The sequence below is a fragment of the Dreissena polymorpha genome, chromosome 2 (assembly GCF_020536995.1).
Source record: "Dreissena polymorpha isolate Duluth1 chromosome 2, UMN_Dpol_1.0, whole genome shotgun sequence".
In the NCBI taxonomy this organism is placed as follows: domain Eukaryota; kingdom Metazoa; phylum Mollusca; class Bivalvia; order Myida; family Dreissenidae; genus Dreissena; species Dreissena polymorpha.
In genome coordinates this window covers 48,442,750-48,466,344 of record NC_068356.1, presented here as the reverse complement: position 1 = coordinate 48,466,344, position 23,595 = coordinate 48,442,750, and the positions used below count along the sequence as shown (strand labels likewise).

Here is a 23,595-nt window from a genome sequence, read left to right as displayed (position 1 = left end):
TTATCCCCATATTCTAACAAAAATTTGTTTGCTACCTCACATGGCAGTTTCGCTGGAATGCGCTTTTCTCTAGGCGTTTATATGCATGTCTAAATCTTGTTTGGGCCTTTTATTGCTTTTCGCGTTTATTGAAAACGTTAAGAACTCTGTAAATTAGATGTTCAACGTATTCTTAACTCGATGTTGATTCTGAATTCTAGTTTGAGTCAAGCTTCGGATGCTGTAGATTTGGCTGCAGCCAATCAAAATCGCATCTTACGGCATATATGGAAGTTATGCGGCCGCATGTAAACAAAAATACACTTTTAATTATAATAAATCAACAATTATCATCAATGTCATCTTAATCACAGAACAGGTTAAGCTTGATACATTACATTGAAACAACAAGATAAGTATTGATGCAAAGCATCAAAGGGCGTCGGGAATTTCAGTGTAAAAGGCAGTCAATGAAGTAACATGGAACGATTTTTTTCTACTGTTAATATTAATATATTGGTCGATTATTTTAAACAAAATAGATAAAAGATACTGGTATAACCATTTTCTATAATTTTGTGTAATAACCCCCAAATGACCATTATTTATGATGTTGTGTTATAACCCCCAAATAACCATTATCTATGATTTTGTGTTGTAACCCCCAAATATTTCATAGTTCATTTTATTTACATTGGTTTCCTTTTTTACTGGCATCCGTGTGCAGTTTTCATTAATGGAACAGAACTGTGTAGGTTTTAAAAAATCTGCTTCATCTTGTAAGCGTAATTTCATATTTTTCTCAACTTCAAGGGGAGATGATTCTGAACTTATTCTTACGTTGCTCATTTACGATAGGGGTTGAGTACTCATTGATATGAAAACACTGTAAAAGTTTGAAAAAAATGAATGAAAACTGTAAATTGCATAAGAAGCTGCATTTCACAATACTTTGAAATTCAGTAAAAGATCATAATATATTTATTGCTCTGATATTCATCATTTTCAATAGGGTTCGAGTAATACTGATATTAAAACACTAAATAAGTTTGGAAAGATTCAGACGAAAGTTGTGAAATCTTTTAAACAAGTGGAAATTGTGTTGTTTTTTTTTGTCAAATTTAATAGAGAAAAAATCCGGACTTATTGTCCCGATGTTTCTCATTTTAAATGAGGTAAAAATGCTCATTGATATGAAGGAAGACACTGTAAGTTTGGAAAGAATCTGATGAAAAATGTTGACATAATCACCTAACCAAGCAGTTTTTCACTTTTATTTTTAAATTCAAAGAGACAAAATTCTGGACTTATGGTCCGATATTGCTCATATAGAGTTTGGGTTGGGTCCTCATTGATAAAAAAAAATCCTGTGCAAGTTTGGGAACAATCGGATGAAAATTTTGGACTTCGAACAACGATTTCAAAATTTCTCAAATGCTATCGCAACTCATTGTTACAATCAATAATACGTGTCGCGCTTCGCGCTCTACTATATGTCACATAAGGTGGTAGGGATAGTACTTAGGGTCTATGATAGACAACCATAAAAATACATGGATAATAGATGTGTTGTTTGCATTTATTTGTTAATATAAAACACGTTTATTTTTTTTTTAAGATATTTTAGTGATGTAAGAAATTTTAATTAACGTTGTCACCACGCGTCATCCATTTATTTTAATAAAAATGTCCAGTTGTAGTTAAATGGATTTTAAAATGTCTACATAAAATAAAGCTTTATTATATTTATTAACCTGACTGAAAAAATTGTCCGCCACCGAACTGATCCGTTCGTGCCGGAACCCGGGATTGAACCGGGGGCCTTTAGATGATTGTTGCGTAATCAACTTTAGTATAACGCTCTCCCAACTGAGCTATTCCGGCTGATATCATTTATATACTGCTATTTGGTGAAGTTATGTATAGCGATCGTTATTATATGTCTATTAATAAACTAATACAGTGTACGTTTTCGTACCACTACGCCTTCCAATAAACATGCTTGCGCGATAGGTCGTCAAATATCGTACTTCATTGATTCTCCACTAAATAAGCAAATTAGAAAAAAACACAAAATAAATATATTTTGATTGTTTTGTTTTTATACAAAACCAGAATTTGAAAGTTTCGCGTATTTGCCCAGTCCCTGTGATCTTTCCCCTGTGATCAGTTGTGGATCAGTTATTAATTAAAACAATTAGCTTTGCATAATTGGCAATAAATGTTGTAATAAATGTAAAAGGCACAAATGCAGAACTTATTTACACTAATTTACACAAAAAAACATCACTATGCAAGTATTCTTAAAACAAAAATATATGCATTTATCCGTAAGATAACTTCTCCTCCCATAAGCGAAAAAAATGCATAAACTACTAGTCGCCGCTCTCCAGAGCGACGCCAATAAATAGCTTTTATTATTCATGTATCATAATACATGTATAATATGAAATGCTGCATCATTAGAACTTTAGTATTTACTACGCAGCTAGCGTCTCAAATAGTTCCAAGCGAACCAGTTTGTTTTAACAATAAACATGAATGAACAATATGTAATTTATCATTACAATCGTCTTAGAATGCAAAACGATGAGTGATCATTAGAACTTTATCACCAATTTGAAATCAAATGAATGTAATAGCACTACACTGCATTCCTACATATGACGTCATCTGTGTGCATTGCTGCATCAGTGCACGACTTATGTTGTTAAAATCGGACTTATCATACAACAACAACATATAATGGTCTAAACACGAGGTAAATACAAAGATTAAACAATATTAGAGCTGATAAATCAAGGTGTTGGTAAATACAATGCATGTTGTACCCAATTGTAGACACAATAAAAGCAACAGTAATTGTGTGTACTTTTATTCGGGCGGATTTAGATTCGGACAACATTTACAAATAATGTACATTACAATACTTACGACATGTTCGCTTCCGTAGTTTTCATTGTTTGCAGCATGTATTTTATGATACACTTGTTTTTTTAATTGAACGTGTATTGAAAGCGTATTTGGTGAAAGGACGTTGTGAAGGATGACACGCGCAGGTTACATCAAACTGTTACATTTTTGAATTTATTTTAGAACATGAAAAAATGAACTTATAGCAAGACTCTAGATAAGGGGAGCAAGGCGTCTTAAAGCGGCAAATACACCTAATAAAATCCTTTGCCATTGGTGCTCATTAGAATCGCATCATGAAAACGATACTAATGCGTAGCCACAAAATTTAGAAGAAATTGGAAAACTCCCTTTATATTGAGCTCTACTTATAGAAAACACTTCCCTTTACACTTCCCTTTTATTATCATATTCCAAAGGGATAAGAACATGTTTCGGTAATTCGTTTTTAATTTACGTCAGTACATATATTTTTATTTATTGCCTGCTTACTATATCAGTATTCCACGGCGAATTCTGCATTTCTGATTCACTAAAAAGAGTGTGTTATATCTGGTAAAAAGTGTCGAGTTATCTGGAATCGAAGTGCCATTGTTGTTTTTTTTAGATGATCGGTAAAAGAAGTGTCCATGACAATTTGGAATCCGACTCTTAAAACATTTTAATTTCCTCAAATACGTTAGTTAACTAAAATTTAACATGTTGTAACATTAATAGACATATTGATCTTTTATTTCGATTAGTTGGCACGTTCTTGATTTACTTCCAAGCATTTATATTTTGTTGAAATACGTACTGATCATCGAATCCATACCGATTATCGATGAAATTTTATCTCTTTTTATAATCCACTGTGGGTTTTTTTTCACGAATTTCTTGCTCCGCAATACGAAGTACTATTCCATTAATCGACCAAACAATGTTACGTGTCTGAAAACCAAATGAACAGAACATAAATGCAAAAAAGCTGAAGAACTCAACTCTCGCGCGTGGCTTTTGTTGTTATCTGGTATCGAAGTGCCATCTGTTATTAAAGTATCCACATATCCGGCGTGGCGAATGCTGGTCGCATAATTCATAAGACCCATAATCGCATGGCACGGTTTAAATGTGCATGGATATCAGTTAGTTTTCCAATAAGGAAGGACATACCCGGTTCACTCACTGTTACAAGTTAAGAAAATCATGCATTTAATTAAATCCCACAAAATAGTTAACTCGTCGATTAAAAAAACAACAACATGAAAGTTAAATTTACTAGAAACTTACTGGTTCACATAAGTCAAGTGTATGTATAACAAGTATTGTTTATACTCAATGAACCTGCTACTTCTAAGATGGTAGGCTATACGACAACCACATCTTATATTTGTTCTATGAAACATGGTGACATAATAAAACACGCTGCTTCCGTTTGATGATGTGCCACTTTTTGAAATACGTTGTATATAATAAGTCATGTAAATTAACCCATTTATGTCTAGTGGACTCTCCCATCCTTCTAAATTGGATCAATTTATTTCCAAAATTAGGGATGTCTAGTATATTTATTTCTATATTACGAATATTTCTTACAAACATTCCTTTAAGCAAACATCATGAAACATCATGCGGCGTCTCATCTGGGTCTACGTTGTTTGCCAAGGCCTTTTTTTCTAGACGCTAGGCATAGATGGGTTAAATATGTTTTAAACTTTAACCAACAAATACCCACAATTTCTCCGTTGTCAAAGACTTTATATAATTATCCTGTACAAACATAATTGTAAACGCATTTATCGCGGTTGCGTATAATGCAAATCTAAGGTGAGAAGATAAATGCCCCCGATAATGCTGCTTTTTGTATGAAACACCTTATTATTGTATCGCATGTAATAGTCATGTTATCGTTCTTGAGTCAGATTATTATATTTCTACAGGCCTTGATGATTATCAAAAACGATAAGTGATGTCAAAAAAGCTATTGTCTCTGGTATAAAAGATTCCAATTTCGATATAACGAACGTTTTTTTAAAGTACGGAAACTAAGTCATATACACATTATATAAATGAGTACTTCCTCTTCCTGCTTTCAAACACGCCTTGTATTGTTCTGGAATATTTTCAAACATAGTTAAATAACTTAAGGAAGTAGGGTGAGTGAGACACGTATATTTATTTATTTATTAACCCATGCATTCTTTCGGTAATTCATATATATTATTTATAATTCATGATTGATTTCGGAATTGGTGCTTTCACGAAATTATGTTCGTTTGTGAAGTTTTATTTGTTGCTAGTACAAAATAAGTTTTTAACTTTGAATTTTTATTATTTGCATCATTTTTTTCTAGCAAAAATGCTCGTTTGAATCGACAAATATGGTTCTTGTTTAGTTTTCCAACTTTTAAACTTTAAAACTATGTACACTTTTATTTTACAAATATTTGTATCATACAAACGTCGGTATTGTAAATATGCTTGAAATGGTATACGTTTTGAGAATCAATGTTTTATATTGATAAAGTCGTAATGTGTCATAATGTGTTTGTTTGTTTTTCGTTCTTATCTTATATATTCGGGGTGCAGGATCACGTGACTTTGTTGGGTTTTCCAAATTAAACGTAAATTGGGTTTTCCAAATAAAACGTACAAATGGATGTAACACACCGGTAAGTGCTGCTTTTTTCCGAATAACTTTTTGAAACAATTTTTCTTAAGAATTTCAACTAGTGCATAAAAGACAGATTTTTATGCTTCTTTTGGCAATGTGAAATACATCAGCATTATTTTATTTAATGAGCCTGTGTTCTTGTTCAACATTCCATGTAAAATGCACGACTATACGTTACGCAACGTGAAATTTTTGTCACCGATTTCAGACGTTTTAAAGGATTTATTCTTATATCTTAAGATATCGGCACAAACTGCAAAAAAAAATCTTTTATGCAGTTAAGATTTTTGCAAATGCTTTTCAATAACTTGAGATATTTGCAAAAGTTAAGTTCTTAACGGTGTGTGTATGCATTTTGTCCAGCCCGTGTGTAACCCCCTGAAACCCCCGTTGATTCTGCACCCTGTACTTAAGAAACTCGAAATTTTCGGCTCGCATTCGTGTCAGTTAAGCCGAAGTCCGCTATTATTGTTGTAATTTTTTTATGATAATTCCTTTTTATTATTATCATGAGTGTTATCATTATGATGAAGGCGATTACGATGCTGACGACCATATTCGTCATCATTATCATTATCAATAATATATTGTGTGTATTTAGTGTATCATACTTGAGAACATTTATATTAACCGCATGCGCAGTAATTATTATAATAGTTTTCGTATTTTATCTTATCTAATTATATTGTTAATTGTGATCACTATTTTTATATTTTTAAACTCCCGATTATTATCTACACATTAAAGGGACAGTCAAAAGCGTCGTTCGATACATCCGCGTTAGACGTGAGCGTGGATGGTCGAGTGGTAACGCCTGGAGACTTTTTACTCAAAAACTCCATGACTATGGGTCAGTGGTTCGAGCCCTGTGGTGGTTAACGTTTTTTCTTCTTTTTTATATTGTATTCTTATTTTTTACGGGAAATTTTTAGTTCAAATGTTTAAATTTATCAATATATAGCATTTAAAGCAGTTAATGACCAGCTTTAATACATGCCAAAATCTGTTGGACAGTCACTTTAATCTCGGTTCATTGAAACCGCACAGAGCTTTGATTGTTATAAGCAAATCAAGTTAATAGGGGCGACAAATCTTGCAAGTGTCTTAAAACACGGGCTTGAAACGATCCCTCGTTGCTTACATTCTTAAAATAGCCACCGTAAAGAATGGTGTGCGGCTCTGCAAACCACTATTCATTAACACACGTTCAGTGCAATGTACATAGTTTTGCGTTAGCACACGCTCATTAGGTATTAAACGAATGGCGTATGCTCTGTATGTACTGTATGAACTCAGTAAAATGGATTTAACGTGATTAATATAAGGTATGCTGTGTGTAAATGATGAATTGTGTTGGCGTTATTTATGTTGTTTATGTTAATGTTGATCATAATGTTATACCATCTACACGAAGTTTGTATAGTACGTTTTTTTTCGATAGACAAAGAATTTTTTCAACTTAACAATGTAGTTCTCACAAGTAAAGTATTTATGGAATATGTTTTTCCGATTACAGAGAAATTGAAATATATTTTTTTATTTAACGTTGTTTATCAGTAATTGTACAATGATTTATATTGTTATATTGTATATATAAACACGACATTTGAAAGAAAACACAGTGTTGATATGACTATAGTTTGCTGTAAGAAGTAAATTTGTGATTTTAAGTCGCAGATTCTTGCTATTTCGTTTTTAAGATTATGTCAATGTTATTTAAAAACGATGTTTATGCACGAAAGGAGCGTCAGTAGTAATACTAATAATATGACGGTAGTTCTATTTGTGATATTTAGCGTTTTAACAAACGAAAATTGACTACAAGTTAAAGTTGACCTTAGCAAAAAAACGTGGTTAGGAGTAAATGTAGGTGATGGCGTAGTGGCAACAGCAGTAGTAGTAGTAGTAGTAGTAGTAGTAGTAGACGAAGTAGTAGTAGATTAGTAGTAGTAGTAGTAGTAGTAGTAGTAGTAGTAGTAGTAGTAGTAGTAGTAGAAGTAGTAGTAGTAGTGTAGTAGTAGTAGTAGTAGAAGTAGTAGTAGTAGAAGTAGTAGTAGTAGTAGTAGTAGTAGAAGTAGTAGTAGTAGTGATAGTTGTGGTAGTAGTAGTAGTAGTAGTAGTAGTAGTAGTAGTAGTAGTAGTAGTAGTAGTAGTAGTAATAGTAGTAGTAGTAGTAGTAGTGGCAGTAGCAGTAGTTTACTTGAGTGTATGAGTGAACTCAGCAGGGAAGTATCATCAAGAGTGACCACTAAAACGTGTCGGGACACGTAGATTAGACGCGTTATAACAAGTCATTGCTGTTTATAAATAGGCAGTCTTTTCGAGTGTGGTTACCTTGGTTTCTTGCACACTGCTTAATCGACACTCATTTCGAGTTGAACTCGCACACCGTATAATAATAAATTATATGCAAGCAAGATATGCTTATTAATTAATACTTTCATAGAAATATATTTACCGGTACTACATGATCAGTATGTTTTATGAGAGTTTAAATAGTTAGAAGGCTTTTTTATCTGGATTAGCGGCTTTTTTGTTTAAATGCCATTTCAAATCTTTGAAGTTAGATTTATTTCGGAGATAGCATAGGTAAAGGGAGAGTGGGTTAACTGTTCGCCGAGATGACTGAAAAACTGTTCAAATTAACAAATTTATGCCTAGTGGTTTCTCCCATCCTTCTAAATTGGATCAATTTATTTCCTAAATTAGGGATGTCTAGTATATTTATTTCTATATTTAGAATATTTCTTACACAAATACCTTTAAGCAAACAGCGCAGACCCAGATGAGACGCCGCATCATGGGTTTACGCTGTTTTTCAAGGCCTTTTTTTCTAGCCGCTATGCATGAATGGGTTAACTGTCCGCCGAGATGACTAAAATACTGTTCAAAATTAAAAAAAAAAGAAAACATGCTCAATAATTATAGTTTTACTTGTCACAGGGGCGTCAGGGGTTTTTTTTAGAAAAAGGGGAAGACGCTGGACGCTGGGTAAAAGGGGAAAATAGAGCGCGAAAAAGACATATTTGGGGAAAAAATAAAAACTGTTCATTTCAATGTCTATAACTCGCCTACAGACTTCAGGGTTTTTTTTAGAAAAATAGGCATGTCTCTGACCTTTTTGTTCTTAAACACATGAACAAGTATGATATTAAAGTCAAAGTCCTAAATAAAGTTGCAGGGGTAGATCTAATGGGAATTTTTTTCAACTGGGGCCGGGCAACGATTTCAATATTGCAGGCTTTTTCTGCTCCATTTTGGGAAAACGCCACACTGGAATTTTGGGAATTTCGCGTCGTGAAAACCCCCATTTTGGGAAAAAAATTAATCGCAAAATTGGCTCAATTGGGAAAAATTATCGCATGTAAATAGTGTTTCTTCTATTTCAAAGAAGCCGTTAACTGGTAAACAACGACTATTTTGATAACTTATTATTAAAATTTTACAAAATATTATGAACATGTGTGATAAGTGCAGGGTTTTAAATCTGAATTTTGGGAAAAGGCCTGGCCATTTTTGATGTGAAAAAAATCGCGCGAAGGGCTGGATTTTGAGGAAAATAAGGAATGTCTTAAATAATCATTAACATATTTTACATTTTTTAAAACAAATTCAATGCAACAGAATATTTAATTATGCAAAACTTTCAATTTTTACACCGGATTAGGTAAACTTATATATTTTAAAGTTAAAAAAAAAAAAAAAAAAAATTTTTTTTTTTTTTTTTTTTGGAATTGGGAATTTTTTTTTTAAATTGGGAAAAAAACAACAAGATTTGCATTGGGAATGGGGCCGAATTTCGGATCCGTGGCATAGGGCGGAAAAAGCCTGTATTGTGATTTCAATTTCATGATGAATGGGTTGACGATCTAGATCTGCTACAGTATTGGAAGGGAAAGGTGCGGCAGCTGCCGATTGTCTACTTTCACTTTCACAATAATCCGACAGTATTAATCGATGTTGATTACATGTACCTCCGAATCCTGCTGGGTTTCAACGGTATTTGATGATTCATTCTTCAAAATGCGTCAACGCAATAATATTTTCCGAGTCCGAACATTTTATTTTGTTCATGTATGAACGCCAATTGTGAGACTTTTTTCTGTTTTAACGTTTATACCCATCTTGGCTTTCACATAACCCGGATGAAAACTCGACTGGTTTCCGGTAATTAATTGACGAATCACCCTTCTCGCGCAAGACCGGAATCCAGTAAAATAGTCACATGATTTATACGATTAGTTGCCCGGTTTCCATGACGTAATTTAAGAGCTATATATAGAATCACTGGGATTCCCAGATTTGAGTGTTCGTCGGGAGAGAGAGAGAGCGAGATCGTTGTACATGGTACAAATAGGATAAGTGTCGACTTTCCAAAAGAAAGAAAAAAACATTTCTTTGAGGGTAAAATATTATATTTTGGTGAAAAATTATATTTTTGGAGGGGAAATGGTAGTTTTAGGGGAAAAATTCTGGTAGGGGAAGACGCCGATTATCGGCGTCACTTTCTTAGTAAAAAAAAACCCTGGGCGTAGATAACCTCCTAACATAAGGGAGACGGTCCAGTTTCTGTACTCGGAACATAAAGGGGTTCGTTTGATAGGGTTGTCCTCTCCCGTGGTTCCGATATATTTTCACGAGATATCAGAACGCGTTGAGTCGTGTTCTGAGTGAGAAAACTCGGCATACTGCATGTGCGTTAAGTGTCGTCCCAGATGAGCCTGTGCAGTCTGCAGAGGCTAATCAGGGCCGACACTTTCCGCTTTAATTGTTTTTTTCGTTAAAAGGAAGTCCCTTTTACCGAAAATATAGTTTAAGCGGAAAGTGTCGTCCCTGATAGCCTGTGCGGACTGCACAGGATAATCTGGGACGGCACTTAACGCACATGCAGTATGCCCAGTTTTCTCAGAACACGACACGCGTTTTTTTATCTGCACAGTTCTTCTCTGGACCACAACCACATCAATCACGTGGTGTTGTGTCACTGTATCTCATCAATAACGTGGTGTTGTGTCAGCGTATCTCATCAATCACGTGGTGTTGTGTCAGTGTATCTCATCAATAACGTGGTGTTGTGTATGTGTATCTCATCAATCACGTGGTGTTGTGTCAGTGTATGTCATCAATCACGTGGTGTTGTGTCAGTGTATCTCATCAATCACGCGGTGTTGTGTCAGTGTATCTAATCAATCACGTGGTGTGTGTCCGCCTATCTCATCAATCACGTGGTGTTGTGTCAGTGTATCCATCGCAACCACATCAATTACGTGGTGTTGTGTCAGTGTATCTCATTATTGTTTAATGCACCAATAGATAAAACACCGCAATTATATGTGAAGATGAAGTAAAAACATAGATTAACCAGTAGAACGCGATTCATGTATACATATTTCGAAAATGTGTTCGAACAGACCTTTTTAGTGGTTTGCCGTATTTGCATTTGGCTCATTTATATAATCGGGGTCGTGCCAAATAAATCGGTCTGTTTAGTGGAATTATTCTTATTAAATAAATAAAAAAATTATATTTATCATATTATCGTTTAGAACAGATTCTATCGACCAATCAATGATCGAGTAATCGGGTGCGCCGGTTGGTATCGACCTGTCCGTCATTGTCCAGACAAGCCGAATGTCTAGCCGCTATTGCATTCAACAAATGTTGTTTATTTTCTTCGATAACATAATACGTGTATGAAGTATGGTAAAACGGTGTCAAGGGAATTTATGTAAGTCGGACGGTCGGCATAATTTTCAAAATTATGGATGTCTAGTATATTTATTTCTATATATAGAATATTTCTTACGGAACAGAACAGAACAATATTTTATTTCTCCCAGGTATACATAGATACAACATGGGGAACATATAATATGCATGTTACAAAATACATATTTTGTTTCCGGTTCAAGTGTGGTACATTTTGTTGTATGGGGGAAGTCATATAAACAATGTGAATCAATTTGCAGCTTTTATATATAGATGCTTTGATATTTTATAGTTTTAATTCTTAATACGGTAAAGATGGAAAAAGCATGTTTACAAAAAGAACATTTGTAATAATAGTAAGACATGTAGTAGTCATCACATCAACGGCGAGATAATAATAATAATAATAATAATAATAATAATAATAATAATAATAATAATAATAATAATACGATGAAGAAGAATCAACATCAATGTCATAATCACAATAATCATAATTATAATAATGGCACAATTACAAGTGACAAATAGCATCAGGATAAGGAATGAATTTCGCGATCATTAATCAAGCACATATTTAACAGTGTTACAGTGAAGGTTGCTCTCGAAACAATTATCAGGCGTTTAATTTTGTGTTTTCAAAGTAAACTCTTTTTAAGAAAATCTATTTTTAACAAATATGAATATAGATATGCTATGTATTGTATATAAGAGTAAATACATCTCGCAATTTAAACATCATACTATAATAATATAAGCGACAGGTGGCTACGCCGCTGTGATATTTACATACGGGTCTTTGCGACCTCGTTTGAGACCGTGTGCAGCTATAGAGAATAATTGGTGGCAACCTATTATTCTATTTATTCTGTCATATTTACAACATTCGTTGAAATGTTTCTAAAATATATAGTTTTCCAGTATTTTGTGTTTAAATATTTAATATGGGAAAAAACACGCCGCAGCAAAAACATTGTGACGTCACGTCATGCAAAACGCTTAGGCTAGCATTCCGTCTTGTTAAACAACACAGAAATCGAAACAATCGTTATTAATTCAATACACAAAGACGAAATTATGCTGTTAAAATAATAATTTTTAAACAAACAGTACTTTATACGTATGTTGTAATTTTTTTAATTGAAAACAAGTATATTTTATAAAAAGAAAATAGTACAGGCGCGCGCATGCGCGAACAGCAACTGACGGATATTCGAGGTCACGTGGTCATCTAGCCTAATTTATCCTACAGTTAAATGATTTTATAAAACAAATACGACTCATAAAGAAAAGATAAGGTTTTCTCCACGGTTATTTTTAGATCAGGTTTCTTCCACACTTATTTTAAGAACATTACGTAGGAACTATTTTTTTGGCCTTTCACCCCTGATTGCGTCATTTAGATCATTGGGTACGCAGTCGTTTAACGAGTTGCGAGTGTGTGTGTGTTTACGATGGATTATTATAATATTATGAATGTGAAAAACACAGTGTTTGGATATAAAACTGGAATGAAACTGGTGAGACTGCATTTTCGATTTAGTTAAAATGTCGAATGTACTCGAATAACGCGATGTTTTGTTGAACAATTAATGGATTAAATTTAAGAAAAGTGTCAGTGAATTGTTCTTTAACATTTCGAAGGAAATCGATGTCGAATTAAAATGGTAATTTTTTGATGGTTTAGTCGTTCCTTTGTCAGTCGATCAAAGAATGTCTATCCACAAGGAATTGCCTGCTTACATCCAGTGCTTTAAAATGGAAAAGATGGATGGCGATGAAGAAATTTGTCTAGAATTTTAACTCGAAATGGAAGCAAATTAAACATTACGAAAATACACATGGACGTGGTTATTATACATTCGGTGAGTAGAACAATACTTTTATGTTAGTAAGTATAAAGTGTGTTAAAAGAAGAGTTGTTTAAAGACTAAAATTAACAATATCGGCGGGAATAAATGCTGAATCATGCTTCACGTAGCCACGGTATGTGTCTACACATTTTGTAAATATCAAAATGGCGGGAGCCATGTTTGTTTTTTTGTTTTTTACAGTGGTGAAACAAGAATTGTAGTTTGAACACAACCGTCTGTGTTCTACTTGAGTGTGTTACATTTGGAACGCTGATTAAATTTGAATCGAGGCGTATAGCGATATGTTGTCTCGTTACTTTTCTTTTGCGTGGAATTCTGGAGGACTATTTCGATTTCCGTAAACAGGAACGATCAGAATAAATATTACTACGCAATGTAAGATTCAGTTAATTTAATGTGTTTTTGCTTTTATTTTAGGAATAAATTAAATAAAACAATATTGTAGGATAAATAGAATACTATGTTAGTGTGATTGTGTACTTAAATTTATCCCACTCGTGTCAGAAAGGCTTACAAGGCTCGGCAAGCCCCGCCATGTAAACCTTTCTTCACTCGTGGGATAAATTTGAGTACACAATCACACTAACATAGTATTGATTCTCTATATCTATTGGGATATTAGGTTACCTGGTTATCGGGCTTATTTAAAGGCATGTGACAGGATAAAGAATTGACCAGTCGCCAAATTATCGATCGCTCCGCCCACAACGTCACGTGGTCTAGTGATTAGAAAACTCCGACAAGCAGATCGCAATTATAGCGGATTACGTGAGGGAAATTCTATATTTGTAATGATGTATTATGCTCTTTTCTATAAAATAAATTATAAAATCTGTGTAAACTCTTAAAAATTACGTCCATTCCATATGTACAACACGCTTTGTTTGTCGGACAAAATGGCGGCCAGATAAGCGTTGCTGAGGGGTGTGTGAAAAATCGATATCTGATTGGCTGATCGACAAAATGTGGGCGGAGTTGGCGACTGGTCAATTGTACATTGCCTCGTGTATCGGTTATGGCAGGCGCGTGTGTTCTACAGAGTTCAAGTGCAAAGTTAATTGGCTACTGCTCGAGAGATTAAGGAAGGGCATTTTACAGTTGAAAAGTAAATGCTTTTACAAAGTACATACATAAGGGTTATAGGTGTTCGATAGATTTGAATTGTTAAAAAGCATAGTAAGTGAGAGTTGAGGCATTGGCGTTTGTTGTTGATGTTTAAGAAATAAGTGTTCGACCTTTACAGCCTAGTCTAATACCTGGTATATTTCTTCATTATTTTGCCCCCCTTCAAAGAAGAGGGGGTATATTGCTTTGCTCATGTCGGTCGGTCGGTCGGTCGGTCGGTTGGTCGGTAGGTCGGTAGGTCGGTCCGTCCACCAGGTGGTTTTCGGATGATAACTCAAGAACGCTTGGGGCTAGAATCATGAAACTTCATAGGTACATTGATCATGACTCGCAGATGATCCCTATTGATTTTGAGGTCACTAGGTCAAAGGTCAAGGTCACAGGTGAAGGTCACAGTTACTGGAAATAGGCATTATAAATGTATAAGGATTTAGCATGGTTCAAACAAGGGAAACAACTACGGTTTATGCATGTTCTTTTTATTACAGATTTGCCTCCCTTTAATTCATTCAAAATCTCATTTTACAGCAGAGATTCAAAATCTGACCTGTAAATGAGCCCCATATTTACTGCCAGTGCTAGGTTACCTTTTCCCATTTGATCATTCTTAAGTATTGGTATTGTAATGCTGCTACTGCTGCTGCTACTGCTACTACTACTGCTACCACCACCACCACCACCACCACCACCTATCATGTACTACTTCTACTACTACTGCCACTACTACTACTATTTTTACTACTACTACTACTACTACTACTACTACTACTACTACTACTACTACTACTACTACTATTACTACCACTACTACTACTACTACTACTACTACTACTACTACTACTACTACTACACCACATTCAACCACCACCACCACCACCACCACCGTTTACAGTGACAAAAAACGTATTCACACAATGGCTGCTACTACAACTTATAGCCCATATAGGGGGGCATGCATGTTTTACAAACAGCCCTTGTTATTTTGGTAAATCTCGAAAGCTGTTTCATTTCTGCTATTGATGTCGGCGTAATGATTTCATTAAACGTTACAGAAATTGCTTTAAGCAAACAGCGCAGACCCTGATGAGACGACGCATCACGAGGCGTCTCATCTAGGTTTACGCTGTTTGCCAAGGCCTTTTTTCTAGACACTAGGCATAAATGGGTTAAGCATTGAATTTAAACCATTTTTAAAGCCGAAACGTCATCTTTACAAGCGCGACTGGTAGCTTCGATGTGTTGATTAACCGAAATCACCATTATAGAACATTAATTAAGTCCAGAAAATACCAAACTTATTATTTGTAGCACTTTCAATTATAACAATTTGATAAATTGTCCGAGATATTTTGGCATAGTGCCGTCAATGCTGCAGTCGTTGCCTCTCCTCCGTGCTTAATAAGCCAATATTTCCAATAACAAAAGAATAAGCGGATAGAAAAGTGCACATAATGCAAAATTGCAAGTATTTTTTAAAAATAAGAACACAGCATTTAGAGTATAGACTCTCTGTTACTGATGTCAACAATGTTTCAAATTGAAAGGAGCATTCACAAACTATATTGATTTTCGTGAGTTGAATGTGCTATTTTTCTATCCGCTTATTCTTTTTTATTGGAAATAAATATTTTCACATCGTTGCAGAAACAGATTGCTGCATCTCCTATAAGACTATTGTAATACCGCATTTCTAAATCACAGGGGAAACGGTTGTCCTTTTCCAAGCCTTCCCTGATTTGTGCAGACGAAATAGATATTTAATATAGTATTTCGTAATTCTTTATTTTTAGAAAATAACCATCTACAAGGCAAACTTAAAAGAATTACGTCCCTTGAAAACAAAGGGAGACAGTTATATTACTCCTTATGCGAGGTAGGGGACTTTTATTGCTTGGCAATGGTCTTGTTCTTCATAAATAAATGTTTTGATAGCCTTTTACATTTTCATTCAGACAACTAATCCTTTAACATTCAGCTGAAACTATCCTGTATCTTGCAAATAGACTTTCAACGCCATCGGCGCTCTCGTTTGAAAATGAGGCATTAGAATTTTGTTTACAGTATACTATGTAAAATAGATGTCCAAATCAATTATGTTTTTGTAAATAGCTCAAAAGATATTTGATTGCATGTTTTCTATTTCGCGCAGTTTTGGTATTGTTCACAAATTCGAATATTTCATATAATACTTCGGACTTAATTGGTGAAAATTTGCTCAAGACTTCAAAGGTCGATAAAACTCGGGCAGCTACGCCGAATTTATGTTACCTTTGAGTAAGGCAATGGGGCGGAATCTCAGGCCATAAGTAGCAAATAAAGTCACGTCTTTGCGGCGTTGCATCGCAGCTTCATTGTTTCGGGTTAAAATATTCTTTCGATTTTCATGAACATAATTTTTTACACTGACTCATCTCTCGTCTGCTGAACCACGTGAGCTGTCTGTAGCCATCGTTACTTTTATCGCTCGGAAACGAGCAATTCATAACACTTCAAATGTTGCGAAATCGGTTCTGTTTAACAATAGCAACGTCTGATAGCAGTTGTCGAGTGATATTTTCAAGTATTCATTAGACCGGCGCGGAAATTGTTGTCTCTCTTTAGTGTTTTACAAGATACTTGTTGGGGACGGAGTGTATGAATCGTTCATCTGATAGAAAGTGTAAAGCAGACCTATAGTGGATACAACGCTCGGCCATCGATGTCTATCTAAACATTCGTTCAGCGACTTTGTGTTGCTTCATGCGTGGCGGCTTCCCCCCCCCCCCCCACACCCCCAGTTTCTAAAAACAGTATTTGTGTGTTTCTGATTTCCACAACTCGTCGTTTATTGTAAGCATAATAGATGACAGTTTCTGTTACGAACCCATTTTCTAGAGAAACACGACAAAAAAGGCGTTGTTCACCCATTCATGCCTAGTGGACTCTCCCATCCTTCTAAATTGGACCAATTTATTTCCAAAATTAGGGATGTCTAGTATATTTATGTATATATTAAGAATATTTCTTACAGAAATCTCCTTAAGCAAACAGCGCAGACCCTGATGAGACTCCGCATCTTGCGGCGTCTCATTTGGGTCTTCGCTGTTTGCCAAGGCCTTTTTTCTAGACGCTAGGCATAAATGGGTTAAATACGCATTAAAGATTCTGATTCTTTAAAACACTGACTAGCACATAAACGCATAATAAGCGGAATATGTATTTGAACATAAAACATTAATATTGGTTAAAGATCCTAGGTTATCTTTAAACTGTGTTTTATTTTCAATTAATAATATTATGGTCTGTCAAAAAGTATGCTTGTTTAAATTTCGCTGCTAACTCGATCTCTCTCTGTGAATGTCGGAGTCTTCGGAAGTCGGGCTCTCCGTGTATGCTCATCTACGTTAACGGAAATATTTCCGGAGATAATCGGTAAAGCGGGCGTTTAAAATGTCAATGAAATCCGGAATAATGGCTGCTTTTTCATACCAAGAGATATTTTTCTATTTCAAAAAACGTTTCGGTAACGCAACAAGGGTTTAATTCAGGCTTTGTTGATCGCGCAACAGTGCCACCATATTTTTTATACGAGATATAGCTTTTTTTAAACAAAATGTAGTTTGAAGAATAAACATACGTTGCTTCTTTAACAACGCCAAAAGAAATCCCGAACTGACACATAGCAAAGTTAAAGGTACGTATCATTATAATTGCTTATAGAGATTAATCGAATGGTGCTAGAAGTATTGGTATTTATTGTTCAACATAATGTCATTCAGACAGACATAATGAAAACTCTTTGTATTTACATGCATGTTATCAAACATTCGTGCTGAAGCTTCCCATAATTCTTTCCAACCTTAGTCATCGGAATCGTTATTGACCAATAAACAACTGTTAATCGTAAAAACAACGTATGTAAGTATTAAAGTTTATCACATACTATGTGTACATGTGTGGTTTTATCACATGCTATACCCTGTTTCAAATGTAATACAACCATTAAAATTTTTTTTAATTACACATGTAATACAACATTTTTAAGCGTTTTCATTGGCTTAGTTTTCGTTTATTGACCAATCGCATTTTGTTATTTTGCTTTGTAAAAGCAGAGGCATTCCAAATGACGTCAGGAAATGTAAACAATATTCGAGATTAATCATTATGTTTGCGTAAATATTTATTTAATTTGCTCATTTAAAAGCATGTGATAAAAAAGATCTGACACTCGTTGTCATATCATACCATATTTTATTAAACTCGTCCAGGAAATTATTTAGTAAGCTCGCCAAAGGCTCGCTCACTAACAAAATTCCTGAATTCCTAAAATATGGTATGATATGACAACTCGTGCCAGATCCTATATATCTTCCTATTTCGTTTGTGCTAATTATTTCGTGTAGTGTACGTAAATATTCATTTGGTGTGAGCAAGTAATTTTCGAGCTTTTATACCATTATGTATTGAGGGTTTATTTCTGGCAAAAACGACAGTATGATGTGAAAACGCATATGACTGAAACGAATGTTAGAGATTAATGAAAATATTAAACAGGTATATTCGCGACAACTGTTCCCCCGGTATTTATCTTTATAGTAGGCTTTAACAAAGGTTTCCTCGCAATATACTTCCTTATTTGCGAATACATGTACAAATTTATTATATATGCAAATACCTCGAATCAAAATTTAAATCCCCACTTTGATTCGAGGGCTCAACGGTGAAAAGAGCGCCGTGTCTTTTCGGAATTGACATGACGCCTTATCAGTGATCGCTCCGCCCACTTAATCACGCGGCTCAGCGGGAAGAAAACCTAAACAAGCTAGCACCAAAATGGCTTCTTTGCCTATAGACTGCATATAGATTTACGCGATATTCCGGATGATTTTATGGAGTTGTTTAACACCATATTACACTTGTAAAGGGGTTGATGCCATTTAGTTATTCTGCAAATGCAAAAAATATAGGATTAAAGAGAACATCATCTATTTATAACGGGTAAATCGGTACATTAAACACGCTCTCAAACGCTTGCGCGCTTACCGAAATCGAACCCGTTATTACGTATGATGGTGGTATTTGCAATAAATTAACACTTCACCGGTATTTACCCGTGTTATTAACAAAATTATTACCGAAACATTCCCCCCTACCCGTGTATTTCACACGAAATAGCGCTTTATAACTGGGAATTCGGTGAAGTTTTACGCGCTTTCTGACGCCGGGTGGGTACCTCAATCCCACATGTTATTGCGTATAAAAGTGATATTAATCATATTAAACATTGCTTATGGGACATTTATCAATCACTATAATTTAAAGCGCAAAAACAACACAGTAAGTTTGGACATTGTCTGATATAAAATTAGCGTTGTACGAAATGGAATACGATCAGGCTATTATAAATTAATAAGGCTACCAATATCAGACGCTTCCCGAAGTTACCGCATTTATTGGTTAACTAATATCAGTAATAATAACTCTTTTACAAGAGCATTTATCGATACGTGTTTATTAAAATAATAACAAAATGGTTTTCACTTGTTTCTGACACACACAGAAACGCTATTTTTAACGGGGATTTCGTAAAGTAACACGAATTGGGTAACAAAATTCTCAATTATTTTACAAGCACACGTGACATCATACATGCTTAATAATGCTTAGTTATTGCTTATATGACATTTCAAGTTTGTGAAATAAATTAATGTTCTATAAAGGGGATCTTGGTAATTCTTGAAGCTTCCACTCGCTCTTGTCAAGACCGCATTGCCGCGTTGGAAATGGTATAAATATAATTCATCTAATTATCTTTCTGGATACCAAATGTCAGAGTTGCATTAACCCTTTTTACACCGTTTTTACCATATTTCATTTCCGTTTTTTAATCCGAACAAAATTAACGAAACTCGTTTAAAAATGAGATCTAGGCATTCGAGCTCCTAGTGTGGATTAAAAGCGTTTAGTTGTGACACCACATGAGTGCAAATGTGTAGATACCGTTAATAAGATAATATATCACATGTCACCTTCAAATAACATGTATGATGTCAATTAGGTGCATTACTATCAGAGTAATAAAACACAACATGTCTAAGGCTTCATGCTGGGTTTTATTTCTCTTTAAGTAATGCAGATGAACCTCGCTTCGGATCTAGTAACTGATAAAACTATTTTAAAAGTGAAATATTATGTGATAATCAGATCGATAACATAAACTATTTAAACCTGCTAGTATATCCGATAAAAATATATTATAATTGTCTTTGACAGTGTTGACGTTCAGTTGTTCGTGGTGACGACCGCATGTATTTATACATCTCTTACACTTCTCAAGATCTCTTTTCGGCTTTGGAAACGATATAAATTAAATGTCACCAACTAATCTTTCAGGATATCGATTGTCCGAGTTACATAATCCCCATTGACACCGTTTAACCATTTATAATCGTTTTTTTAAAGAGGGAAACAAAAGAAACTCGTTGGAATAAAAGTGAACCTAAACATGTAGCTTGTCTAGAAAATGGCGGACAGGTCGTTGCTAACGAGTGCGCCCGATTAATCGATCGCTGATTGGTGGATCAATTCTAGTGGGCGGAGCGATCATAGATAAGGCGTCATGTCAATTGTTCGATTTTGCTACGTTGATAAGTCAATATGAGCGCGGTTTTAAACATGTGGTAGCAGTCGATAATTTCTGGATATTTTGGTAGGTCGTTATAAATAAGATGAGAATGATATATAATAATTATTATTATTGTTGATTTGTTGTTTTGTTAAGTTTTCATGAGTATTTAAAAGATTCAGTATTTAAAAGTTTTTTCAATTTCGAAAGGTAGTAGTGGTGGCGGCAGACTTATTTTAGTATAAGAAGTAGGAGTCGTATTATTAGTAGTTGTTGTTGTAGGGAAAGAATGAGGATGAGTAGTATTTGACCATCATCAGCGTCCTTATCATTCATATGTGCATGTAAAATGATGTATCATAAAATGCACACTATTTAACAATTCCAGTATCGAATGAGCGAGTATGCCGAAGGCGTCGCCCCGACCACGGGCCGCAGCCCCTGCCACGCGGCTGTCCAACTTCCAGTACTTTCTAATACTTACAGTGATCTCCGTCCTTAACGTCTGCTTTTTCCTGGGACTGGGTTTCTCGCCTTCGCATGTTCGCTGCTCCACGGACCTCGTCGTTCAGTTCGTGAATCTGTATCTCGAGAATAACGGTGCGACCGCCATCGGGGACATACTGCCGGAAACGTGCGCGAAACCCGCCCAGAAGTCATCGGACGAATTCGAAAGGTCGATACGGGAGATAGTCGCCCGTTGTCTTAATATCACGCAACGAAAAATAATGAAAAAATTGAGGGAACGGCCTTTATTGACGTTATTTACGACGTTCGCGGATCATATACATACGAATACTGAGAAGTTATTCGTGCATAATAATACATTGATGAACTGGGCTCGATTCAAACCGCATGCGAATGTAATACTCTTCACCAATGACTCTGTCTGGGACGATATAGCCAAGCAGAATGGCTGGGAAACGATATCGATTTCGGAACAGGCCGAGCGACCGCCGGAACTCAGGGAAATGTTTCGGCTCGCGTACGAGCGCTTCGATACGCCCTGGTACGGGTATGCGAACGCGGACATACTGTTCACAAACCAACTCATTGTAACCCTTGAGGATCTCAGTGACAAAGGCAACTTCACCGAAAAAAGCGTCCTATTAACTGGGCGCAGGACCAATATTGAGAAAATATCTCTTGTAAATGCCCGTTCAGACGGAAATCTTACTAAACACGCTAGAGATTACGGAACCTTATACCGCGAGGACGCGGAGGACTACTTTATTGCAACGAAACCGTTTCCATGGCAACGTATACTCCCCGTGGTGGTCGGTCGCCCTGGTTACGATAACTGGCTCGTGGCCGAGGCCCGGTGTAAACTACACACTGACGTCGTTGACGTCACAGAGACGATATTAGCGATTCACCAAACCACAGAAAAGGGCGGCAATAATGAGGGACATTACCACCCTCGCAGTACTCTCAATTTTGACTTGTTCAAACAAAACAAGATCAAGCCTAATTACTTGGCGGGACTTACCAGTTGCATTCCGTACTTTACTTATACTGATTTCTGTGACGTCGTTAGCGTTGAAGCTCGCAGTCGCGATCACTTCGGACCTCGTTGTGGCTGTGGTGTCAGATAATATTAGCTTTAGTTAGGGCATTAATATATTGTGTTCACATTTGATATTTATTTTACCATCAACCATAATCTCTGATTTAAACATGACATGCACGAAGTTTTGTTTGTTTAATATCTATACATTGACTGCAGTTCACTCTCTGTAAAATATTGTTCTGGTGTTAAAACATAATTCGTCAATCGTGGTCAGGTCATGTTATGGTCCAAATATAACATTTACACATGATTTTACATGTATTTTTAAATTTTAAAATTAGCATACGTTTAAATAAGCGAATTGTAAACTACCAGTGTGTACGCACTTGAATGCGAGATGTTGCAGAGCCAAGATCAGTGTCCTGTGTGCGGGCAGCCTGAGCGAGATGTTGCAGAACCAAGATCAGTGTCCTGTGTGCGGGCAGCCTGAGCACTTCATTGTGAGATGTAATTATTACATCTCACAATGTAGTGCTCAGGCTGTCCGCACTACTAATAGATCTTAGAAGATCATACGCAATAGACATCGTACTCGTTGTGTTTTTTTCGCAGATAAAAAGTTAAAACAAGTAAAATATTTATTCTTTAAACAAAATATTTTAGATTTATTTTTATCATTCGCCTTGTCGTATTTTTTCATTCTTATGGAATGTAATGCTTTAAACTTGTGTGCAATATTTGTGTGCGTAATGTTGCTGTTTCCATTTGTTCATAACCTTCAACCAGGCGCAATCAAGATTTCACTCAAGGTTAACCTTACATACTTAGTAACTTTAACAATTGAACTGGCTTGATAAAAGAATTCTTTTACAAATTTTAATTTATAGAACACTTTCTAACCGATTCCTGATTTAACACTGTTAGAACTTGTGTACGAAGCATACAGATAAATTATGTGATAATATTTCTGTTCCCATCGTGATATGTTGTTGAATATCTAATGAGGTGAAGGTAGTCTTACTTATTTTAGATAAAGTTAAATAACAGAAACAACTTCCCTGATGTGATATTTGTGGCGCTGATGTAAACAGGAATCATCGTATTTAAAAAAAAATCTCCAGCATTTATTCAAATATTATTTTAATTTGTTGATTTCAGACAATCACCAAAGTGTTATTTCGGAAATACACATATGTACACATATTTACCATTTTGTTTATACAAAAAT

General features: G+C 35.3%; 1 protein-coding gene and 1 non-coding gene across 4 annotated transcripts; one reads left to right on the top strand and one right to left on the bottom strand.

The window, feature by feature from the left end:
* Positions 1 to 1,773: 1,773 nt before the first annotated feature.
* Trnaf-aaa (transfer RNA phenylalanine (anticodon AAA)) lies at positions 1,774 to 1,863 on the bottom strand. Its single transcript is given in 2 exon segments — positions 1,774 to 1,809; positions 1,827 to 1,863. It is a non-coding gene; the product is annotated as a tRNA-Phe (tRNA).
* Positions 1,864 to 4,982: 3,119 nt separating this feature from the next.
* LOC127866962 (uncharacterized) lies at positions 4,983 to 22,753 on the top strand. Of its 3 annotated transcripts, none has more exons than XM_052407835.1 (2): positions 4,983 to 5,027; positions 21,246 to 22,753. In XM_052407835.1, exon 2 carries the CDS (start codon positions 21,262 to 21,264, stop codon positions 22,450 to 22,452), a length of 1,191 nt encoding a protein of 396 aa, XP_052263795.1. In that variant the 5' UTR covers positions 4,983 to 5,027; positions 21,246 to 21,261; the 3' UTR covers positions 22,453 to 22,753. The 3 variants fall into 3 exon arrangements, with proteins under 3 accessions (XP_052263795.1, XP_052263796.1, XP_052263794.1); XM_052407836.1 differs by lacking the exon at positions 4,983 to 5,027 and adding an exon at positions 5,521 to 5,543; XM_052407834.1 differs by lacking the exon at positions 4,983 to 5,027 and adding an exon at positions 6,845 to 6,870.
* Positions 22,754 to 23,595: the final 842 nt, after the last annotated feature.

Coding starts and splice junctions, on each gene's coding strand:
- LOC127866962 (XM_052407835.1), top strand. CDS start 21,262: ATGCCGAAGGCGTCGCCCCGACCACGGGCCGCAGCCCCTGCCACGCGG.